This window comes from Alligator mississippiensis, chromosome 4 (genome assembly GCF_030867095.1).
Source record: "Alligator mississippiensis isolate rAllMis1 chromosome 4, rAllMis1, whole genome shotgun sequence".
In the NCBI taxonomy this organism is placed as follows: Eukaryota; Metazoa; Chordata; order Crocodylia; family Alligatoridae; genus Alligator; species Alligator mississippiensis.
In genome coordinates this window covers 248,399,225-248,423,070 of record NC_081827.1, presented here as the reverse complement: position 1 = coordinate 248,423,070, position 23,846 = coordinate 248,399,225, and the positions used below count along the sequence as shown (strand labels likewise).

General features: G+C 44.1%; 1 protein-coding gene across 4 annotated transcripts in view; it reads left to right on the top strand.

Annotated features, from left to right (window-relative positions):
• The window catches only part of RALB (RAS like proto-oncogene B), a 66,400-nt gene extending 43,482 nt beyond the window's left edge, over positions 1-22,918 (top strand). For all 4 annotated transcript variants that reach the window (XM_014599362.3, XM_014599361.3, XM_014599363.3 and 1 more), the window contains exons 2-5: positions 7,174-7,335; positions 8,806-9,014; positions 14,701-14,878; positions 16,623-22,918. In XM_014599362.3, the coding sequence (XP_014454848.1) occupies positions 7,222-7,335; positions 8,806-9,014; positions 14,701-14,878; positions 16,623-16,742 (621 nt within the window). In that variant the 5' untranslated portion in view covers positions 7,174-7,221 and the 3' untranslated portion in view covers positions 16,743-22,918. The remainder of the gene's footprint in view (positions 1-7,173; positions 7,336-8,805; positions 9,015-14,700; positions 14,879-16,622) is intronic.
• Positions 22,919-23,846: the final 928 nt, after the last annotated feature.

Here is a 23,846-nt window from a genome sequence, read left to right as displayed (position 1 = left end):
GAGCTGCTTACCCTCAAATGCCCCATGACCGAATCGGTTCTGTTGGCTGCCATCAGGATGGGCTGGCTCCATGCTCTGGCGTGGAAGATTCACGTTATTTTTATAGATGCACCAAGACATCAATGTGTACCAAACTCCAAATTGCAGAATGGAACATACCCCACCATACATATGCGCCCACGCCCCCCTCACACTGCCATACACATAGACCCCCCCACACCCCACGTATATCTGCCTCCCACAAATCTATACTCCCACAACATACAAGAGTAAGACTTAATTTTAAGCTACTATATACAATCACCTCTATGTACACTACACAAAGACATGTGAACCAGGACAAAAATATTTTTTGAAGTCTAAAATATTCATTAATTTGATGTTTGCATTTTAGAATATAGTTTGGTATATTTTCTGGTTCTGAGATAGCAAAAAGCTCTTGCTGAAAGGAGTACTTCTGGGGGCAAGAAAAGAGACTTCTGGTGGCAAAGGTCAGGGGATGGGGCTGGGACAACCAGTCACAAGATGGCGGCTGGAATGCAGGGCACCTGTCATGGGGCAGTGCTACTCATGTGGCCCTCGACAGCTTGCCAAAACTTGGTAAGCAGCCCTCCAGCTGAAATAATTGCCCGCCCCTGCTGTAGGTTGTGAGGAGCAAGATGTTGACTTTTAAAGCCAATTCTCTGAGAGCTTTCATACTTACTCATTTGCTGAAATTGAGCAGGGGGGGAGGGAGGAAACTAGCTAAGGGTAAGTGGGCAGGTCTACATGTGTGCTTTTTAATGCACAGTAGGTTATTTTATTGTGCGTTAGAGTGTCACATCAAAAAACATGCTAATATGCTAATGCACAGTAAAATTAAGCTACTACACATTAAGTGTCACTAAAAAGAAAGTGTGCTCTTGCTACTGAGTATTAGGTCAGCCTAATGTGAATTTATTACCCTTGTGTGAGGTATTAAATAAACTTAATGCGCAGTAGCAAAAGCGCATTAATAAACATATAGATGTGCCCACTAGGGGCACACCGATAAAGATTTTCTTGGCTAATGCCAATGGCTGACTTTTAAACCAGCCTTATTGGCTGATACTGATTGGATAGTTGATTTAAAGAATGCAGCCTGGCAGCTTGGAGAGCAGTCTGGCTGGTAAGTCTGGGGGGGGTGAAGGGGGGGGGAGAGGGAAGGGGCATGGCGGGGCAGATCAGAGCCTCCATGATGAAATAGTGGGGCAGGGGCAGGCACTGCCCTGCCAGGGCAGTGAAGGCTACCCCACAGGCAGCTTTGTTTGGGGGGCACAGGGGTGGAGAGGGGGCAGCTCCCCACCACTGTACACACCCATGGTGGGCATGGCTAGACAGCCCCGCCCTACTTCCTCACTCACTGTAGGAGGCCTCAACCTGTCGTTGTGTCGTGTTCCCCCCCCCCAGCAGACTTACTGGCCAGATGCTGCTTCTCCAAGTTGCAACATTTATTGGTGCCATTATTGGCTATGCCAGCCAAAAAAAGCCGATTGCCAATAACATTAATTTTTTTTCTTATCAGTACCGCTATCATGTACAACCTATTTATATCAGTACACCTCTAGTGCCCACTATCTAGGATTGCCTAATACCTATAAGGCCTTAAGCATTATCCTCGGAGGAGTGTCCTACCAGGAAACATGACGCACAAGGCATTATTTTGGAAATGGACACCTCATTATAACTGAACAGAATGAAGGTTTGACCCTGTACCTTAAGTTAATTAAGCCTGAGCCCAAAGGTTCTATCACTGTTGCAGTACTTGAAATCAAATCATGGTTGGAGTACATAATAGTACTGAGATGCTTTGAGGATAATTACAACAAGCATTATAAACCCAAGAAACGAGTAACTTTAAAATGTTAGTAATGAGTAACTTTAAAATGAAGGAGAAAAATCAAAATTGACAATGGTATAGATATGGAGGGTACCCAAACAGATGCAGTACTACTTTGAAGTGACCATGCAGCAGCATGCACTTGTACACATACACATAAAATTATAAATATATACACATACATGTAAACCTATATATGTACAGTTTAATTCTAATTGTATGTCATACGTATAAAAGTATGTATACCTCTCAAAACAAGGTTGAAAGCTTCCTATTAATATGTGGACAATGGATAGGATCATGAAGTATTTTAGTAGTGGAAAGATCCTTCTGTTCCACATTCTGCTTTTTTTGTGGTGGTAATTGCTGTGTCTTGAAGCTACTGGGTTAAATCCCATATCTTAGAATGGGAGACCCAGGTATTAGAAGAATTTAACAAAGTATTTCTGTTAAGCTGATAGATAATGCATGTCCAGATTCCTAGTTTTAAAATAATTTTTTGTTTGGGTGGTGGTGGGGGGAAAACTAAGGGACCATCACCCTGACATGCCCTTGTTGAGGCAGTCAGCAGCAGCTTTAATCTGTTGCTTTCTGGCAGAGACTACAACCGTTGAGGCACTGAACATCTGGGGCTCGGTGTGGCCTTTTTGTCTTTCCCTGCCCAGCAGGCTTCTCTGACGTATCCCCAAGAGAACTCGTATATCCAAGAATATTTTGTATAGTAAAATGCGAGAGAGCTCTAGCAAGTGGGGTTGCCCTCTGATGGTATGTGCAAAAATTTTACCAGGTTGTTCAGAATAAACGTAAAAAATTGAGGAGCAGACAGAATCCAGTCCAATCTGGAGGGAACATCTGGCATGGGTGCAGCACAACATGAAACGGCTCCAGTCCAGAGGACGGAAGCAAAGTAAGAAAGAAGAAAGCGTATGGTAAACTTGGACTTCAGCTTGGACAAAACATGGATCTCTGAACCCTGTAACGGTGTTGCTCTCAAATTGGGCTCGTCTGCCACAACTGGATTCATCAGGCACCTGAGTGGACTTTATGTGCACATCATTATCCAGAGGATACACATTTGCCTACTGCATGGAAGGGATCGTGGAGATGCCAGACATAAGCACTGTTAATTTTGCATAAAGCACAGTGCTTGCATCACATCTACTTTTTTTTTTTTTTTTTTTAATTTGAATAGTTCTTATTCCTGAACTTCTTTTTAGGGGTGCACTGATAGAGATTTTTTTGGGGCCGATACTAATGGCCAATATTTTTAATGAGTCATGTCGGCTGATACTAATCCGATTGCCAGCATGCAGCCTAGCAGTGTGGAGACCAGCGTTGGGGTGGTAAGTCTGTTTGGGGGGGGGAGGAGATCAAGGCCCCCCCCCAGTGAGGGAGGGAGTAGGGCTGGGGTAGAGGCAGGTGCTGCATGACTTGGGTGGGGAGGGGAGGGTGCTTCTGCTGCTGCATGCACCCCAGGAGGGCACAGGGAGCACATGCCCCCAGATCTGTGCATGAGGCGAAGGCAGGATGCTGCTGTGGGCTGGGGCCGGGGGTAGTGTTGGGCTCTTCCTGGCAGGGGACTGGGCCAGGCTGTACTCAGGGTGGGCTGTGGCGGCACTGGGAGGGGGGTTAGGGTGAATTTTGGGGTAACCGCCACCCACCCCGAGCACAGTTTGGCCCAGCCCTCTACCAGGAAGAGCCTAGCCTGCAATGCCTTTGCCCTGTGTGCAGATCCTGAGTCAGAATAGTTTGCCCCTGTATAACTTGGACTGTGCAGCCGCATCCAGATGAGCGTGGCTGTGCAGCACGTGGTACGGCAGACATGTCTGTAGTGCCACATATCACACGTTCAGCTGTTCTCTGCGCTGCAAGGGAGCAGCGTGCATTTTTGTATTGTTTTTTGACCCCTGGATATCGTGGGGGCAGCGTGCGCTGCTCAAAACTGGGGCCTGGCCAGCCAGAGCCACACCACAGCTGTCAGCCAGGCTCCAAGAAGCAGGATTGTTGCTGCTGCAGCCCCAGGACCCGAGGTAAGGCTGCTGGAGCCAGTCTAGTGCTTGCTCTAGCCTCCCGTACCCCACCTGCGGTAACCTGCCATGTACCAGAGTGCACATGATGCAAGCGTTCCTTGGGGACGACTAGCAGTGGCACGAGGTGCACTGCCGCTAGTTATCCCTGGGAAACCAGACGTCCATACTCCTCTGGACACAGCCTGCGTGTCGTCTTCCTGAGACTTCCAGTAAAGTGAACTTGGGCTTGTAGTTGATATGCTTTTAAGAGTCCTTTACCTGTCCAAACAGTCTTAGTGTTATCTTGGTCCACAAAAACCAAGAGCACGGGGTAGACCAGCTTAGAAGTGCTTTTAAGTTCACTTACTGAGGAGAGAATGGTTTATGTTTTTCTTTGTGAAAACCAAAAAGGCTTTTTCTACTGTCTAACTGCACTTCTGTGGCAGCTCAATGTAGTTCATAGTTGCTAGCTTCATCTGAGGCTTAATACTTGTAAAGTCTTGAAATACTTTCATGTGTATGGCTTCAACTTAAGAAGTCGCACAAGAATTGCCTGCAAAATGAGACTCATTTCAAAGTGTGTGTGTATGTGTGCCCTCCTTCCCCATACCCCCAGCACTTCAAACAAATAATGAAGAGGGGCGGGTGAGTTGGTTGGTTTGCTTGGTTTCTTTTTTTAAGCACAAACTATGCCCTGGCCTGGCTTCTCAAGCTTACTAATATACAAAAGAGGCAGGTGGATGGGAGGAAATGGTTCCCTTTTATCCTGTCTACTAAAAGCTGCTTCTCAGCACACTTTGGCATTTGCTGTAAAATCCCCTTTTAAATGACACTGTCTGCTATCTTTGTGACATGCATTTTGATTGCAGGGGGCAAAGTTTTCAACACTAATCGGCTATTTGGTATGGGAGAAGTATGCAAGGGACAGGTTGCAGATTCTTCATCATCTGCCTTCTCCCCAGCAGGTTTTTGGAAAGTTAGCTTTTTGACACACGGGGCTCAATTCCCCTTTGATTTGCCATTGTGCTGATGATTAAATTATCCAGGCAAATTTTCACTCATCTATAAGGCTCTTCGGAGGCAAGTATGGGAAGTCTTTAATGATAGGTACAGCCTCTTATTATTCATGCAGGCATCTGTGACCAAGTTAAATTAGTTGTGATTTGATTATCTCATTTTCAGCTTGTAAGAATCTAGTTTTGTGCATGTGTTGTTGTTATTTGGTTGGGGGGGGGGGGGGTTGTTAAATCAGAAAGCTGAGTGAATAGCTTAATGCCTGAGAAGGGAAGGATTTAGTGTGTGAGGTTCCTAAAGCTCATGCTCTGTACTGGAGCAGCATATACTGTGTCTTGGCATTTGTTCTTAAAAAAAGAAGGAAGGAAAAAAAAGAAGCTACAAAAATCATTTAACTTGGGCAAGTCAAGATCCTAACAAACCCCTCGGGCATCATCTTGAATAACAGCTTAAGCTCAGAGCTGTCACTGTGTTGTGGAGTTGGTGAAAGGGTTCCTAGGTGTACAGTCTGTAATGTAACACTTGGCCTCAAATAGTACCTGCCCTCGCAAAGTCAGCCTGTCTTTCAGTGACACTGTTGAACCTGACTTGTGATGAGACAAGTTTGATGTGAACAACCAATCAGAATCCAGATTTACTCCTGGAATTACTCCAAAAGGACCTGTCTGAGACCTACTTCATATGAATTATTATATTGAAAACTTACCATCGTGTCCACCTTCAGTAAGAAACTAGCTATACAGTCTGTACTGGTGTTGAAATTCAGTATTGTACTAAATAACGCTGCAAGTTATTGGATACTGTTCAATAAATCTTTTTTTTTCCAGCACAGTTCTCCTGTTTTCCCCGTATCATATTTATAAGAGATGAGCCACTTGGAGCGTAGACATTGTCTGCTCGGCCTCCTGTCAGTCCTTTAATTAAACAGTGTCTAGTGCACAAAAAAGGGATTTCCCCATCCCTGCCCCAAAGTGGTCCCATGTACTATAGGCTAAGATATAAGGAGCCTGTGTCCATTGCAGGGAGGGCTGCACACCCCTGATTTGGCTTGCTTTCCTCCACACTTTTGTCCTCCACTTAATGTGTCAAAGGCCCCTGACAGACCTTACACTTAAGATGCTATTAACTGGTTAATCGCCTCTCAAGTAGTGACCTGGCCACATATAAGAAGTAAGCCACACACTTACATTATAACCCCATTCAGTCATTACACAATGGCTCTGTCTATGCATCACCCTACAGCAACATAGCAATGTGCTATGTTGCTGTATGGTGCAGTACAGTGATATAGCGATCACATGGGTCTACACACGATCATTAGCTACATCAGTGTAGTGGCATGCTCCCTGCTTATAGTGTGCTGCTGCACTGATGTAGGGAAATTTTAAATGTGCACCATCTGTATGGGCAGTTACTGTGCTGCGTTTTAGTACTTCCAGAAGGAAGTACTAAAGCATGGTGTAGTAACAATGTCGCTGTACAGCGATGTGTAGATGCACCCAATGTGTAATTTTGTGGCTGATTCCTTCCACTTTACTCCTCTAACTGAACTTTTGGCCCATGCCAAGATTGGAGTGGCAGATCAGAGAGGGGGTGGGAAACCCAGTGGCAGATGAGGCAGGTACCATAGGGTAGGGAGCAGAAAGCAGAGAAGCCTGGTGGGCAGGGAAAGGGGATGGGAGTGGCATTCAGAGTGTGAGACCAACTTTTTGGCAGGCATGCCACAAAAGAAAGTCGGCCCCCGTTGTCACAGAATATTTACTCTGGCCATCACTGGCAGGACTACAAAGATAATGGTGTAAAGTCCAAATTTTGCTTTTTGTTGTAAGCATCGTCTTTGTTCCTCTTTTAAGGGAGGAAGCAGAAGTTTCATTTTGCCATAGGGTTCTCATGTAGTCCCTGTGTAGGTTTGCAACTAATTGAACAAGCAATTTTAAAATGATGCAACTTCATTGCATTAAAACAACAAAACAAAAAAACCCTTTAAAGCCTGGAAAGAGCCAGTAGGATGGCACCAACCCTATATTAGTTTTTGACAACCAAGTACCACTAAAATGCTAATAGATAAGCCAAAATGCTTGCGGTGCTACATGTCAACGGAGCTCAGCCCTGCCAATATAGCAAATACATGGGAAGTTTGCCTTTTTTAGGATTGCTTCAGAAATAACTGACAGTTGTTTCAGTTGTTGCTCCAGGGGAGGCTGCTATACTATGTAAATGGGTAGAAAGACTACAGTCTTCCTTCATATGACTGAAAGAGGTTTTTTGGTTTTTTTTCTTCCTTGCTTGCAGCTCTTCAGTCAGGTGTCTGACACGCAAGAACTGTAGAGAACCAGGACAATGGCTGCCAGCAAGAACAAGAACCAGAGTTCTCTTGCTCTCCACAAAGTAATCATGGTTGGCAGTGGAGGTGTGGGCAAGTCGGCACTCACACTTCAGTTCATGTATGACGAGGTAAGGTATGGGGGAATGGCTGCACGCATCTCCAGAGAGGTACTTTTCTGGACACCTTGTCATCTTGCTCTGTTCTGTATTTCCTATTTTTGGTAGGAAGCATCAGAATTTCTCTAATGAGAAAACTTTAGTCACTCTCATGCAGGCTATTTTAACAACCACTTGACTCTCAACATTGCAAGAGTGAGTAGTCTTAGGATGTCAAGATATTACAGCTGAGCTGTACTAACTTGATCAAGTAAGCACTCTTGACCTGAGCTAGATGTTGATGAGGAAACAGTGCAGTACCAGAATATAATGGTTTATATAATGTCCCACTGTCAGCAGATAAGGGTTAAGCTTGCCTTCAATGAAGGCAGAAGGATATCTTGTCAGTGGGTCTCTAGGACTTTAGTGGCTACTGCTAACATACTAGGGAGTCGTAGTCTTCACAAGGGATGCTCAGAATTTCAGAGGATTTTCGGGGAGTAGGGAATTGCAGCTTCCTTTGTGTGTGTCCTGTCCCCGTTGTCCTTCTCCTCCCCCCCTCCCCCCCCCCCCCCCCCCCAAAAAAAAAATAAAAAAAATCCCCTAACTGTCAATTAAACTAACGCCTGGCTCTGGGCTCTCTGACTGGCAGTCTTATTGTGGCAAGTCATTCCATCATAAAATCTGCATACAGGATACGCCCCAGCCAGAGCTTCATTGCCTACACCTTTAGCCACCTCTGTGTCCTAGAGATCGTCCTGCCCTAACGATAAAAACACCCCTACTTTGTACTGAGTTCAGGGAACACATTTGAAAATGGTTCTTTTTCTAGGGAAGCACTTGTCAGCCCTCAGACGCAGAGTCCACCTGACAGCCTTAGCAAAGATTCATCTAGACAAGTGGCAGTCTAAGCCTGGATACCTGAATCTCCCAAGCCATAACTTTTTAGCACCTGCATCTTCTAAAATTCATTTAGAAACCATATTCAGCTAATGCAGATTTAGAGAACAGCTGTGTGCTCATGATGTATGCTATCACTTAATAGCTGAGCTGCTGTTTTCTACACCTGCATCAGGTTCTGAACAGAGCTGTGGTGTGTTCCTACGTAAGAGTTACTATAGTAACTATTAAGGCCTTAAGAGTCAGGGGAGTTATACCCAAGTCAGTTCATTTGGCCTAAGTTGACATAACTTTGATGAAATGCACAACCCATATTTTGCTGAACTTGAAATAAACTCAGAGTAACAAATGCCATGTAGCATGAGCTGCTTCTGATGTGTGGACTCTGGCCTGGATCAGAGACATGACCTTCAATCTGCTAATTCCCCTTAAAACACTAGAACCAAAAAATGGCCTTAAATAGATGATAGTGATCCAAAAAAAAAAAAGGCCTGCAAAAGCTATTTTAATCATTATGAAAATGGAGAGGAATAGGCTGAGGTGAGTGCCACATCTGGCAAAGTTGGAGGTGCTGTGAACTAACTCCCTTCTTATGCCCCTTAGTTTGTGGAAGACTATGAACCCACAAAGGCTGACAGTTACAGGAAGAAAGTGGTTCTGGATGGTGAAGAGGTCCAGATAGACATACTGGACACAGCAGGACAGGAGGACTATGCAGCCATTCGAGACAACTACTTCCGCAGCGGGGAGGGGTTTCTGCTAGTGTTCTCCATAACGGAGCATGAATCCTTTACAGCAACAGCAGAGTTCCGGTAAGCACCTACTATCTAGTGGGATGGAGAAAAATGGAGTGCTTCAATCCCTTTCATTTTCATGTCCTTTTCCTAGGAGGAGCAGGTTTGATTGGCAAAATGAATAGCTGCTTCTGATGGATTACTAATAGGCAAAAGTGCCGTGGGTACTAAATTTTGTTAACTCTTGCATGAATTGTTAAACGATTCTCAGCTGAGTTTGTGTATCTAACTTCTGCTTGCATTGGGACAGTGCAAATCTAATCTTAAGTATTCTCTAATCTAGTTTTGTGGCTTGAAAACATATATCTTTTCATCTAGGCTAGCCTAGATTTTAGCTAGATTTGCACAACTAGCATATGCCATAACAGATTTGTTTAGTCCTATCTGTCTCCACTACTTCAGCTGCAGGGTGTCTGCTGGCTACCTGATAGAACAGAAAACTGGACTACTAGCTGCTCTGTCACGTGTCTATACGCAGATGCTGTAGCTGTGTACAAAAGCTCCACTGGAGTTCAGGGTTGGGTCTAGTGCCAGGCTGTTTCTCAAACTATGGTACCTGAGACTCGTTGCAAGTGAAGTCCCTTCTTCAGGAAGGTCAACCATGATATAACTTGCTTATGTGCATGAAAAGTTTGAACACCACTTTTAATCTCTTGCCTACCCTAGATAGAAGTGAATAGGGAGTTCTTCCTATTTCTATGCTAGTTTCATTCTCCTAGCAGTTGACTACCACTGTCTACAGTGTAGAAGTAGGTTGCATCCTGTTTGGTCCTACTTAATGTAGCTATCTACTTGCTTGTCCCCAGGTCTCCTCTCATTGCTTGTATAATGAATGGGCTTCAAAGTAGCACTCTTGACTGGTAGAGCACATGCATGTAACACATTTGTAGTTTGACTGCAACATAGCCTGCCTCTTGGTGTGGCTTCTGAACTTATTTGCTGAGACCTGGTTGAAGCAGCAGGGAAATGAAGCAAAAGACCATTAGATTTAAACTAAGGTTGCCTGCCACTATGATAGGCTATAGTGTTTCTGGAGATTGTGCTGTTCATCTAGGATGATGGAACTGTTGAACTGCTACACGTGGCACAAGTGATGTACGGAGGAACATAATGCCTCTGGACAAGGCAAAAGGGCTAAATGCAGGCCATCTTTAATCATTTGTGCAGACCCTCATTACATAATTCCTGAAGCCGGTGGTACTGAGCCTGGTTCCCTAGACTTGGCTTATATACGCACCTGCGGCTCTGCACTCAGTAGGAAGTGCAACTGAAGGCTTCCTTTGGCCAACTGCATGTGACGAAAAACCCAACAACCTGTAATGGTAGCTCCCACGGGGAACTTTTCTAAAACACCATATAGCTTTCAAGGCTGGAGGAGCTGGTGCCCACTTTGCTCCAGAGCGAATTAAGGTGGTAGCCTTAGAGTGAGAATGAAGGCAGAGAGCATTATCAGGGCAAAAGTAAGATTGTTAGTGGCACAGGCAAAAGAAAAACCTGTCTGTCCTGGTGATGCTTATCACAGGGCAATCCAACACGGCAGACTTGACTCATCAGAATGAATTTGAGATTAAGAGCCAGCCTGCAAGACTTCACCTGGTTGTCATTCTTGACAACCAACTTCCTGGGGGTACTTGGATTTGGAGAACGCTTTCTACCTGATGTGGTAAGGCAAAAGTAAACCGATCCCTCCGAAGGTCAAAGCTCTGCCTGAGCCTAAGTGGCCTGTTACCTTAATCCATATATGAGTGTGACCTAGCATCACATGTCTACTTCTGACCTCAAATTATCACGTACTCATTTACATCTGGGTTGATCAGGGGTACCTTTGTCATGTGGTGCTCTTCCTCTGTCTCCAAATCCTGGAATTTGCTGAATCTGCCTCAGCTACCTCAAGGGCCTGAACAAACATGCAATTTTCTGTTATACAAACTTGCTGATAGCAGTAACTTTTTTTTAGCATAACCACTGCAGCTTTTAACCCATCATAGATCAGGATCATTTCAAAGCTGTGCCGGACTAGATCCCCAAGGCCCAGGAATTGGAGGAAAAAGTAAAGTCGATACTCCGAGGAGGAGGCATTAAACTGTTTCCAGATTTCTGAAAGTCAAGGGCATCTGAAACACAATTAGACTACAGCCTTCCTCTTGCCCAGGGACTTCAAATGATTAGTGTGCTGGCAGCCCCTTCAGCAGTGCCTGTGCGAACCATTTTCTCTCAAACAGTAGAGTGCTCTCTGGGCATGAGGACTGATTCATGTACAGAGCTTTACATGATCTTCTGGAAGCAAGAATTTTGCTTGAACGTGACCGGGGAGTTGTAGCAGGGCAGACTGGAACGCGATTCTGTCCAAATTTAGCCAAATCATCCCACAAAAAAGTATAAGTATAATTGCTTAACTGCTCAAAGGGCTTCAGAATTTGACTTTCAAAAGCCTTGACGGTAGCATATGTATATTTTGGTTTCCTGCTTTTCTTCCATGCCACTTTGTTCATTCTCTAGAGCTATGCCCTTGGGTTGGAGCTGCTCCGTACATAATACCTCCTTACTTTGGACTTCAGTCATTGCCTACCAGAGAGAGTCTAGATTTCACTTAGATCTTACAAATCTGGTGGCTTAATTACAGTTCATAATGCTATGACCTGTAAAAAAAAAGGCAGTCCATCTCCAAGGCTCTTCCATTGTCCACAAATCTTCCTTTCTTCCTCTGCCTCCCCTCGCATCTGAAATGGGGATTCGGTGTGTATACTGCTACAGTAAATACAACGTTAGGATTTGTTCCAACTGTCACGTAATCTAAAACTTTCAGAAATCTCAAGCGAGCAGACAGTCTACTCTGAACAAAAATGCAGGCATCCGCCTTTTAGAAATGTTCCCATCCTACTGACTTGTATTTTTGTGCCTTCTTCCTCCAATGTAAACTACTACTAAACTAGCTCAATAGCCTTGCATCCAGTTAGCAGTGAGAAGATGGTGCTTGCTGACAACATGTAAAATAATTTTACAGCTTTATCTTGTGAGAATTGTATTTTTATTTCTTTTTAACCTCTCCTTCCGCCTCAGGCTTTCTTTGGAAGGGAAGTAGGAGGAGTGGGGGAGAAACAGGTGTTTTAAATATGGAATTTTAATTGGCTTGCAAAAACCTACTGAAAATGACCTTTAAAACATTTTTTCGACTCCTTAGAGGGGAAGTATCAAAGGCACCCTCCCGTAGGGCAGTGCATCCACCTTCCTGTCAGCCAGAGAGAGGGCTGCTGTACTGTGGGGCTCAGAAGTGGACTTAAAGGGGAGCTTGAAAAGAGATTTTTAATAGACAGTTAAGAGTCAGTAGATTTCCCTTTATTTGATTCTGAACTTATCAGATCCTGGTAAATAAGAGTGATTTAATCTTTGGTCATGGGAATTTGGATAATTTTCACTTTGTTTCTAGTGAAGACCCACCACGTTCTCAATGAGGTGCATTACCTGCACTCCCTTATTAGATAAAAATGTTTTTAAATTGGTGGTGCCCAGTCGTCTGGCCCTGTGGACTGGATGGATAGTGCAGGTTTGGTCCGAGTCTGATCTGACCTCACACTTGTCCAATATGGTGCACACGGCCATGTTATCAAGGGCAATTAAAGCTGCCAGTGCTCCCCCATCACACAATTTCCAGACCTCTGGGGGTTGAGCACTCCTGGTTTAAATTGCATGTCAACAACCACTTTCCTCCCTTTTTTTAAATTGGTTCCCGCAAGCCAAATAGAAAAACACTGACACACAACAAACTCCCAGTAACTTGTCTGTGACTGGATGTTATATCATCTTTGTTTCAAAAGCCAAACTTCCTCCGTGTATTTAATCTGTGGCTGTGGACATGGGCGCGTTCTGGAATCCTTTCAAAAAGGGATCTTCCTGTTCAGTGGTTCTTAGTCTCCGCAAACTGGGAGGCTAGGCACCCCTCTGTTACTCTTGGGAATTGAGCAGCGCCCCATTAAAAAAAAAAACCTAAATTTATTATTACAGGGCTTTGCAACCTCCCGGAGGTGGAGGAGCAGCCAGGCAGGGAGAGCCTGAGCCTGCCCATATCTGCTTGATCTCCTCACCGGAGGCCTGAGCCTGCCTCTTATTTGCTCATCTCCTTGTGCTTCCTGTGCCACTTCAAAGGGCCTGGCAGCACCGTAGGGTTTTACCCCAGGCACCCGGGCTGAGAAGTGCTGTTCTAGTTGTTACATGTGAACCAGGTGAGAACAATCTGAAGTGTAGCAAAACCCACTTTCACACTGCTTCATGCACCACAGCATACGTATTTTGTCTTCGTGGGGTGTGAAAGTGGGTTTTGCCACACTTCAGATCATTCTCACCTGGTTCACATGTGACCACTACTAATCTACCCGCTGTTTGAAGGACTTCCAAATATACATGCATCTGCACTTTGTTTACTGTTTCTTCTCTCGTGGCATCTGTCTACATGACTCTAAGATGGCAAAACTGGAGTCTTTTGACTTCAGTTGATTGTAGCATGGCTTATTTTTTGCATAATGTATGCTCAAGGTGAGGTGACCATCAGTGTACAGGGCAGCAGATGCAATCTGCTGTCAGGGAAGGAAAAGTGCAAGCAGCTACTTGTTTCAGCTTCTCTACCTAATCTTGGTAGACTAGGCTGCCTGGAAAATGTGTGGCTGCTTCTTAAGGCCTCTCTTGCCACATGATGAAGCAATATGGAAAGCAGGCTAAAAGAGAAAACTGCACTTGGAGACTGCTGGAACATAAACAGGCTGCATGTTGCTGCTGACGCATGCTGCTGTCAATATGTCTTAATTGGTTTGGCAGGGACTTGTGGTGGTTTTTTGTTTTTCTTTTCTTTAACTGACTTCCTGGATATTTGCACAATATCCTTGAGAATTAAGCTGCATGGCATCACCTTAATCATTTCTCTTTTATTGGTAGCAAAGGTGGTTGTGTGTGTGCGGGTGGTGTTTGCTTATTTGTTTTTTTTTCCCCTTGAATTGACTTCAGTGGATGCCTTCAAAGACACAGTCTTCCAAACCTGTTTCATAATGTCTTTTAACAAGGAAAAGAGTTGATATTTGCCTGGTTAAGTCCAGGTAACAGCAGTTTTTTGCTCTGCCTCTCTGGTGGCACGACCTCGTGTAGTTCACTTAATGTGGTCTCCATGCACCATCTCCAGTTTCTGCTTCTGTAGAGCGGGGTAATACTCCGCAGCTTAAAGCTTATCGGACCTCTCTTGGAAAGCCTGCTGATCTTCAGATTGAAAGCAAAAAATAGTATCAAACTGCTTCCATCTGTAGTATAGATAAAGACAAATTGATATGTACCAGGTGAGTTGCCTATTTATAGCTGTTCTTTCTTGAACTCATCAAAAAATAATTATGGTGCAAGTATCTTAAACAGAGGGAACTGCTTAGCCTGTAGATGCTTTCTTTTAGTCAGAGCTGGAGGAAATGGCAATGGCTCTCCATTGGAGCAAAACATAGCTTTCCTGTAAGTTATAACTTATTTCTGTGATTGGGCTGTCTTGGTACAGCGCCTGCAGTGTGACCACTTTAATGGGTGCCAAATTTAATGCATGCATCAGACCATCCCATAGCCTTTGGCACTGTGAAGGCCATTCAGTTATTCCTGATGCGCGTTTTATTTTTGTCAAGTACAGGAAGCTGTGATACAGCTAACTCAGCTATTTTATTTTTAATGCTTGATGCATTAGGGAACAGATCCTGCGCGTGAAGGCTGAAGAGGACAAAATACCTTTGCTCGTGGTGGGAAACAAATCCGACTTGGAAGAGCGCAGACAGGTGCCTGTAGAGGAGGCCAGAACTAAAGCAGAGGAGTGGGGAGTGCAGTATGTAGAGACTTCTGCCAAAACTAGAGCAAATGTGGATAAGGTAAGAAAGAACAGCAACTTTTCTATAGTCAAATCATAGACACATGAGTGACCAACAGCCTGCCTCTTGGGCTCAAAGGCACAATTCATGGCTACGGTTACAGTATTCTACCCACTAAATAACTTTGTTGTCAGGAATGTCCTGCAAGTGAAGCAGTTCACTGGTGTTTGGCTGTGTAACGTGCCAACTTGTACCTTTCGTCTCTCTTTCTAGTGTACAAAAGTCCCTGTACAATTACAAGTCTTTTGGATGGTAATTTTTGAGATGCAGGGGACTTACTGAATCAGTCTTTGCTGCCCATACTAGAACCCATGCATCTGCTGTCCTGTCAGCTGCAGAGAGGTCTTGTGAGATTTTTGGAGATTTAGTAGAAACGGCTATCTCTGTGCGCTCACTTGCGCTTGCTCTTCTCCCCAGCCCCTCCTCCTCTCTTCTTTTTCTCTTTTAAGGTTTGGTAGTCTCTAGCCTGACTTCACTTTTGGGTTCTTGGATGGTTGCTCATTTTTAAAATTTTGAGGAGATGACGTTTGTGATTGTTCTTGTATAGTTCATGCGGTTTTTAAATATATGGAGTCTCTGAAATGTCTGGAAATTAAAGTCCTCTCTTCAAAGAGGGTACGGAAAAAAAACCTGATAGACATGCCAACAAAGCATGACTCTGTTGGGAGGAATTTGAACAAATGTAGTGGGAACCCTTAAGGGATACTTAGTGAAAGGTAGCTGGCAGGAATTCCTCTGTCTGCAGCTTGAGAATCAGCAAACCCTTCTCCGTGGTTTGGGAAGTGCCTAGCTGATTGCAGTTCCTCGTTTCACCAACAAGACTAGTTTGGGTTGTAGCTTCACCTGTTGAATGCTTTCTTTTTCTCTTCTCCCCCTCCTTTACATACCCCTTGTGTTTCAGACATGGCATCTAAGGCCCTATTCCTGACATGTCTGCAACTTTTTTTCTGTTAATTGAAAAGAAGAGCTATTTATCAAATAACTACAAAACTTGAACTTGTAACTAATAGAGCAAAAACTAACTTTTTCTTCCAGTAAACCTTCTGCTGTTGTTCTGATGAGGCCAGCTCTTCGGTTGCAGCTGCTTCATTACTTTTTCCTGGAACTTTATTTTCCATCAAAATTTCCAGATACATTTTTGCATTCAATTCCAAACTTTAGAAAGCATGTGCTATGATTTATCCTGACTTCAGTTGAGACACTTGCCTAGATGGTGTACATGTCTGGGAACAGAGAGCTGGGTTCTGTTTGTCACATGATATTTAATCACTTAAAATCTATTCTGGCTCGCCTTCCACAAAATCAGGATAACCTCCCAATTTTTTTTATTTCATTTAATATTTGGAAGGTGCTAGACAAAAGGTCTCATTGTCTCCTGGTTTCACTTTCATGTATTAATTGGCAATGTACTTCTATGATTAATATTAATCTCCTGGAGCACTATACTATGCATTGGCATGCAGGGCTTGCTTTACTTCCACCTAACAGTGAAATCCATTAAAATAAGGGTTTTATTTTCAAAGCAAGTTGCTGAATATTTTGGCAGCCAGGTAGGATTATCAGTCTCTTTCCCTGCTTAATATACTACATAACATGGGGATCTGGGTTCAGCCACTCTCGTTAGGTGCTTTCCTGTTACCTGCATTTTTCCTAGTACATTAGCTTAGACATCAGTAGCCTAACCAAACTTGCTGCTGCCAGAACTGACTTCTAATCTTCCATGTGTATTTTTCCACCTTTTCAGGTATTCTTTGATTTGATGAGGGAAATCAGAGCGAAGAAAATGTCAGAAAACAAAGACAAGAATGGCAAGAAAAGTGGCAAGAACAAGAAAAGCTTTAAAGGAAGATGTTGCTTACTGTGATACTTGGGAACTGTAAAGATCTACAGATGGAATAAGACACTTACCACTAAGGATATAGGGCTGGATTCATGGAAGGAAGTCTGTATTAACTTTTTTTTATTCACGTATCGCCTCTTCAAAATGCAAAAACTTTGACTTACGAACCACTTAGGGGTCAGCAGAAACCTGAGCCCACTTTACACTGAGATGGTTTTGCCTTCCCAGTAACATTGAAGGCTACAGTTTTTACCAGTAAATGTAGCATTATAGGGGTGATTCTGCCTGCTGTAGAAGTATTCCCGTATGAATTTCATAATAGTATCTCAATGCCTCTTTGAAATCTGGCTTTTCCTGAAGCTGCATTGGTTTAAAAGTCACGCATCAAATTTTGGGTTGAACTTACTGTCTACACTCCCCAACTTCAAAAAAGTGGATAAACCCAATATCTGGTAAGGCTTTGAGTTTGTCTCGGGTATGGTGGTTATACACTCCTCTTCCTCCTTCTCTACCCTCCATCCCCTCATTCAGCCTCTCAACCGTAAGATCTACTTGATGTCTCAGTACTTTGAACTGATGCAAGGGAGTCCTACCTCCAGTGGTTGTTGGCTTCTGCCTGCCCAACAGTCAATTCAGGATTCATTAATCAAGCCTGTACACTCAATTGGACCTTATTTTGGTATTGTAACACTTAATATATAAAATACCGGCCAGCTGTGTTCCCCCACTGGCCTCGTTCTTTTCTCTCATAATGTTTAAATTATTTGGAGGGGTGGGAAAATGACCTAAAGCTGCCTTTATATAAAAAAAAAAAAAAAAAAAGTGGAGGTGCCAGTTAGAATGACCTTGATAGGAAGTGTTGAGGCTACACTGCTAAAGTCACTTTCTTTTTTTTCCTTCCTCCCCTCAATTACCTAGACTAGAGAGAAAGCGTAATTCTGTTTACTTCTTGCACTAGCAGTCATGTTGGAGATGTAGAAACTGCATTTCTGCTCTGTCTTGTTTAAGACTAACACACTTTTGAGGAAGGAGATGGACCACATCACAGCACCGTAAAGCTGAAACCAGTGTGAGGCTTCACTGCTACCTCTCAGCTTGACACAATTACTTAGCTAGGAAGTTGCTAAATGTCCAACAGCTAGGTTAAGCAGCTGTCACTCTTTTTGTTAATGCTGTTAACTTTTTAATATATTATTCCTCATGCACATGTATTTAAAGTATGGAAACACTTCAAGGTTTGCTTTTTAGTTTTACTGAAAAAATCACATTCCTAAATCAGGGAGGGAAGGTCGGTATTTAGCAGTTCATATCTTCTGTCAGACAGTTTACACTATAATATTAAAAGGGTGGTTCAGTAGATTTAAATGGAGGGGAAAAAGTCCTTCTGGGTGTTGCTATTGCAGAGAGAATCAGTTGATTTCTTTCTGCTTCTAGAATGCATTTTATACAACTGGCTAGTAAATGATGGTAAGACCCCTAACATGGATTATAATCAACTGTAGACAGAAGTTTCCCATTTAAAAATTAGTCTTTTTTTTCTAACTACTTAATCTAGCTTGTTCCAAGTTTATTCAAATTTGGCTACAGGGAGAGAAGAAGCTGAGGGAAATGCTGTTGTAAAGTCTTCAATAAGCACTAAATCAACCTTATTACTCCTGCTTCAGGAGGGTGAGGGTACAGAGGCAGGGAAAATTCAAAGGTGAATATTGTAACTCTAAGGTTACTAGACTGTTCCTATAACCACATTGCTGCTTTTGTGCATCCCACTTGAGGATTTGGAAAGGAAAACTAAAGGTCAGCCTTGTGGAGGCCTTGGACTGAAGTCTTGCAGGGACTTCAGAGTTTCTCAGCCTGCAGATTCATTGTCTTCCATGTTTTGGTTCTGTTTGTCAGGTTAACCCATTTGATTGGGAAAACTGTACATCTAATAAAGGGTGCTGTAATCTGTCTAATTGTCAAGTTAAATTTCTGCCTGGTTTGTGGTGTCATCTTTTGGCCAGAAGGAGCAGTCAGCTAAGCTTGACTATAATCAAGCTAGTTTGATTAATACCACAAAAATGTGGGAACAGTGTGGTTTGGGCGGAGGGGTGTGGTTTTACAGATGTTGCATTTAAATCCAGATACAAAGGTTCAAACCAGTTTGCTGCACAACTTAAAGGGGTGCAGTTGGTTGGGGGGGGAGGGAAGGTTTTGCCGATCTCTTCCTCCCCATGCAATCTTGGATGCTTCAGTATTGTTCAGCTCCAATAGGCCGACATCCACTTCTTACTGTCTGTCTCTGTCTGAAAAATGAGCTGGCTTTCAGTCTTCTGTTGCTGGCCTCTAGTCCCTATTCAAGCTCCTTCCAAATGCTCAAGCAATAAGCACAGCGCTTTGGTGCTTGAACTGCAAATACAGCGAGGAATGTTCCCCTCTTGAATAATACCAGTCTCTTTAAAGTTTCTCTATCCAGTGTCTTTGTCCAGTATTTTCCACTTAGTCATGGTTGCAGTGTTGGTTGGTGAGAATGTATTAACTGTAGTGTTGCTCAGCCTGGATGGGCAGATCCAGGATTTTGTGAAGCGGGGTGGGAGTAGCAGCTAGTGCTGCCGGGGCAGCTACACTCCCTGCTGCTGTCCCGCCCCCCCCCCCCCCCGGTGGATATACCTATCACCAGTGGGGGACTCTTAAAAACAAATGTCCCAATTTGGCTAAGAATCCTCCATCCCCCTCTGTGCTTCCTTCTCCCGACCCTCTTTGCAGCCACTGTCTCTGGCGGTGAAGGAGAAGGGGGTTTTGGAGCAGCTCCTGCCCTGCTCCAGCCATGCTGTATGGGGGCCAGAATCTGCTGGGGACAACAATGGCATGCAGGTTCCTTCCCTTCCTCTAGCCATGCCTGCTCCTGGGCAGGGGGATGGGGCAGGACATCTCCGGGGACAGAGCAGGGAGGAGTAATGTGCCTGCTTCCGATGCTGTCCCCAGATGTGGGGATGGGGAGGAGATAGGATGTGCCATGGAGCAGGGGGAATTCTGCCTGCTGATCCAAGGGCATCACCTTTAAAGGGGAGATGTCTGTGCCATTGTGCCCCTTCTGGATCTGCCCCTGTGACTGGACCTTTGCAGGGTGGGGGGCAGGAACATATGAAATTTATCTAACTCAGATAAATATTTCACTAACAAATAGACAGCTCATCTCTACCATTTGTAGACAGCTGTAGATGTTAGACCAATATCCCAGATCCCGTTCATCTAAAAGTTTGTAGTATTAAATAGGAAGGACTACTTGTTAAACACAACAGATGTGGTGGTGTTAAACCACGTGTTACTGCCTCCACAGCAGCCTGAATAGGGAAAAATAGCACTTTTTAATATGAAGTCTATTATCCTCCAGTCCTGATAATAAGCAATTTTTCCTTTTGGAGTCTTGCTTCCTTCTGAAGAAGGAGCTTGCTTAGCTGTTCTGTCTTGAATGATGGACTTTGTAGAAGGCATCATCAGAACATGTTATGAGCTCTGCCACTCAATTACGCCAAAATATTGATGTTGCAGCTCTTCCGCATTCAGGGCAAATGGAGAAGAACTTATTTTCTTCAAGTGGCCTTGGTACAAACAGCTCTAATATTACAAAGAGCTACCTCGACAAAGTGTGTGCGTGTGCATACATGCCTGAACACCACCCTGGCTTGGAAGGGCTGTTCCAGACCAGCATTTCTCAACCTATAGCTTGTGACCCAAAAGTGGGTGGCAAGAATATATGAAAGGGCTGCAAACAAAACTTTTAAAAATGGATCAACAAAGTTTAAAAATGGATTTTCCTTGAAAGGAGAAAAACATGGGAAACTGGCTTTGTCCTTGTAGGCTGAACTGACAGCCTGCAAGGAGCTGCTTGAGGGGGCCCCCATGTCCGATACACCCACCTCCTGCCCCACATATTGGACTGGGACTGGCTATCAATGTTTACAAATGGGTCCTGGTACAAGAAAGGTTGAGAACCACTGTTCTAGACTATGATGGTCCATGCCCAGAGAACAGGTGCCAAACCAAGAAGTAAGCTGGTGAGGTTGCTGTGGATTCATATTCATGGGCCACTCTAGCTTGCTGGAGGCAAAGGGCTTGAGTGTCCTCTCCAGGGACCTTTTAAAGTTCTGGGGCATGCCAGGTGGACAGGGCACGCTAGGGTCTGTCTTCACTGGATCATGCTCCTGCAACATACATGCATTTAGTTGTGCACAGGTACAATAGTCTGCCTTTCATGAAGGAGAAATATGTCACCCCTTCATCGTCCTACCAGAAAAGGCAGCAGAGTTGAGTGGCCTCAAGTGACTCTTTGACTGGAAGTTTCTCAGAAGAACATTTGAGAGGTGGTTGGGACTGCAGCTTTAAAGGGTGGAGGAAAAATGTGGCTGCTTCTGTGAAATTCCCTTCACATCATCTAAATTAAGATGATGCATGTAACCTATGAGCATCTTAAATGTGAAAAACAAAGAGGATGTGGTTGAAATCAGCGAGCAAGTACATCTTCCTGCGCATTATGAATTAAGGTAATTGGAGGGTTATTGCATGTACACCAGCAGGTTCTGGAGGCCAAAATCTTATAAGCTTGGAATTTGTAAGACAAAGAGAAGATTGAACTAGCATTTACATTTTAAACTTGCTGTTTCATTACCTTGGCTTTGGGAAGGCAGGCATGTTTGTGAAATAGTTGCACTTTACACCTTCAAGACTTCAAACCTGAGATGTGAATGTCAAGAATCCCAATACAGCAGGGGTGGGCAAAATACGGCCCGGGGGCCAGATCTGGCCTGCCAGGCCGTTCTATCCGGCCTGCGGGGCCCCTAAAAATTTAGAAAATTAATATTTATTTGCTCCTAGCTGCCTGTCAAGGATGACAGGAGCCAGGGGCGGTAGGGCCCAGAGGAAACTGATGGCAGGACGCAGCAGCAAGGCCTGCCCAGTCTTTGCCCCCCAACCAGAAACCCCAGCCTAGCAGAGGCTTCTGGCCTGGGACCATGGGGCTGTTCCTGCTTCCCTGTGCCAGAGAGGGAAATGCGGCCCTCAACAGCTTGCCAAAACTTGGTAAGCGGCCCTCCACCCAAAATAATTGCCTGCCCCTACAATACAGCAAAGTAGGGCTTGATGGCAGGGGCATGGGGATACAGGACTCCTTGTGTCTGCTGTCATCCAGTTCAGGAGGTGAGTGCATATTTTGCCTGGGTTTCCATTCTGGGCTATATGATCTCTAGGACTAGAACTTCTGGCTAATTTACTTCAATAACAGTCTTCATGTTTGTTAAATTCCTCAACCATTTTCTCCTTTTTAGAAGGTATCTGCCACCTGGATTACTGGCAGAAGTAGAGTTGAATGTGGAGAGAAGCCACCTCTGTCACCTGTGCCATATGTGCTTTGACACGAGTTAACAGCCAGTTAGTCCACCATCTGCACAAGTGCTGGATAAATTCATTTAGCACTGGTTTTTCTAGGGCTTGAAACACATGCATGTCTTTAATGCCTATTAAGCTTCAATACAATGAGGCAGTCAACTTGAAAATTTCATTAGACTAAAACAAGCTGTTTATGCATTTGAGGAGTGAATTTGCTTAATGTACCTGACTATCAAAGCTATAAAGATGAGTTTGGCATATTACCAATAAAGGGGGTGGGGGAGTTATTCCTTGCCATGCCAAATCTCTGTATACAACATCAGGCCGAAAGCATTTTAATTTGTGGGGAGGACCAAATGAATTAAACCTTGGAAACAAATATAACTGCAAAAAAATACCCAAGTCTTTGATTTCCTGAATGGCAATTTAGTTGGCTCAAAGCTGGAGAGGAAGGTTTTTAATTGTAGCAATTGCTATACATGTTCCTACTGGATTCAGGCAAATGGCAATTTCTAATATGCTGGCCTTGCTGGAATGACAGGAGTTTTTCCTCTTGTGAAAAGATTTCATCTCTTTAACCCAAGGAACTGTATTGGGAGTGATACACAAGGTACAGGATTTAAAGGGGGGAAAAATTCCTCTTCAAACTGTTGTGCTGTACCATGTAAAGTCTCCTTTACTTTGTCTCAAAGTTTTCATCTCTCAAATGTTGCACAAATTCCTTTTTTTTTTTTCTTTTAAATGGCCAATAATTGTGTTAGAAGCATTATGTGCTCATCACCGTGCTAATACAACTGATTTGTATTACTATTGATAATAAAAGAGAAATGGGTATCATGCTTTGTATGCTGTGTGTGTTTTGATTGATCGCCTTTCTAAAGTACTGCACAAGACTTACTCATTCACCGAAACATTTCGGATGTTTAGTTCAACCCAGATTTCTCTGTTCGTCCTAGTTGGACTGCTTTTATTTGGGAAAGTGGCCATGCTGTACTTGGCTTAGTAGATCTCGAAGCTACAGTGCTTGGTCCAGGCCTTCCTTTGCATTGCTTCGCACTCCCTCACCTGTGAAAGGCAGCTACTGTTCAAGTAAACTACCTGAACACTAGGTGCAGACAGAAGTGACCATTTTCACCTGATTTAGCCACAGAAAGCAGTTTAGCTGTGAGCAAACATGCACGGAGCTGCAGACAGCTTAAAAAAATGGCTGATCCTATGAAAATCTGACCTCTCGTTGTATGAGGTATCAGGTAAAGACTTTCAAAATGTAGGATCTCTTGTACCCGTCTGAGCTCCCAGCCTGTCCCTGTTTTCAGACTGGAAGGGGGCAAGGGGAGTGGAGGGAGTCGGGGGCAGACATAGGCATGCCCAGACAGAAAGGGGGCCCCCAAATGGTACTGGTATTATCACTATCCTCATCTCTGGTGAAGGGGGGCCTGATAGTAAAAGTTCACCCAGGGCTGCCAGGAGTATAGGTACCGTGCTGGAGGGAGTTCAGTCTGGGGTTTTTTCCAATCTCTGAAGGGTGAGGTGGGTATATGGGAGCCTCTATAGGCAAAGGATTGCAGCGAGGCGGGGAGGTCTCTTCTTAGCTCACAGTACTGTGATACCAAGCTGAACAGGCCAAAAAGAACAGTCTTTTATAGACACAGCCTGGTCCAAATTGCTGAAACCTGGCAGTCGTGGTGCTTGAAGCCCTATGAAGAACTCCATTTAGGGAGCTACAGCTGCAGATGAAAGTTTTGTTTTTGTTCCTTAAATGCAGGG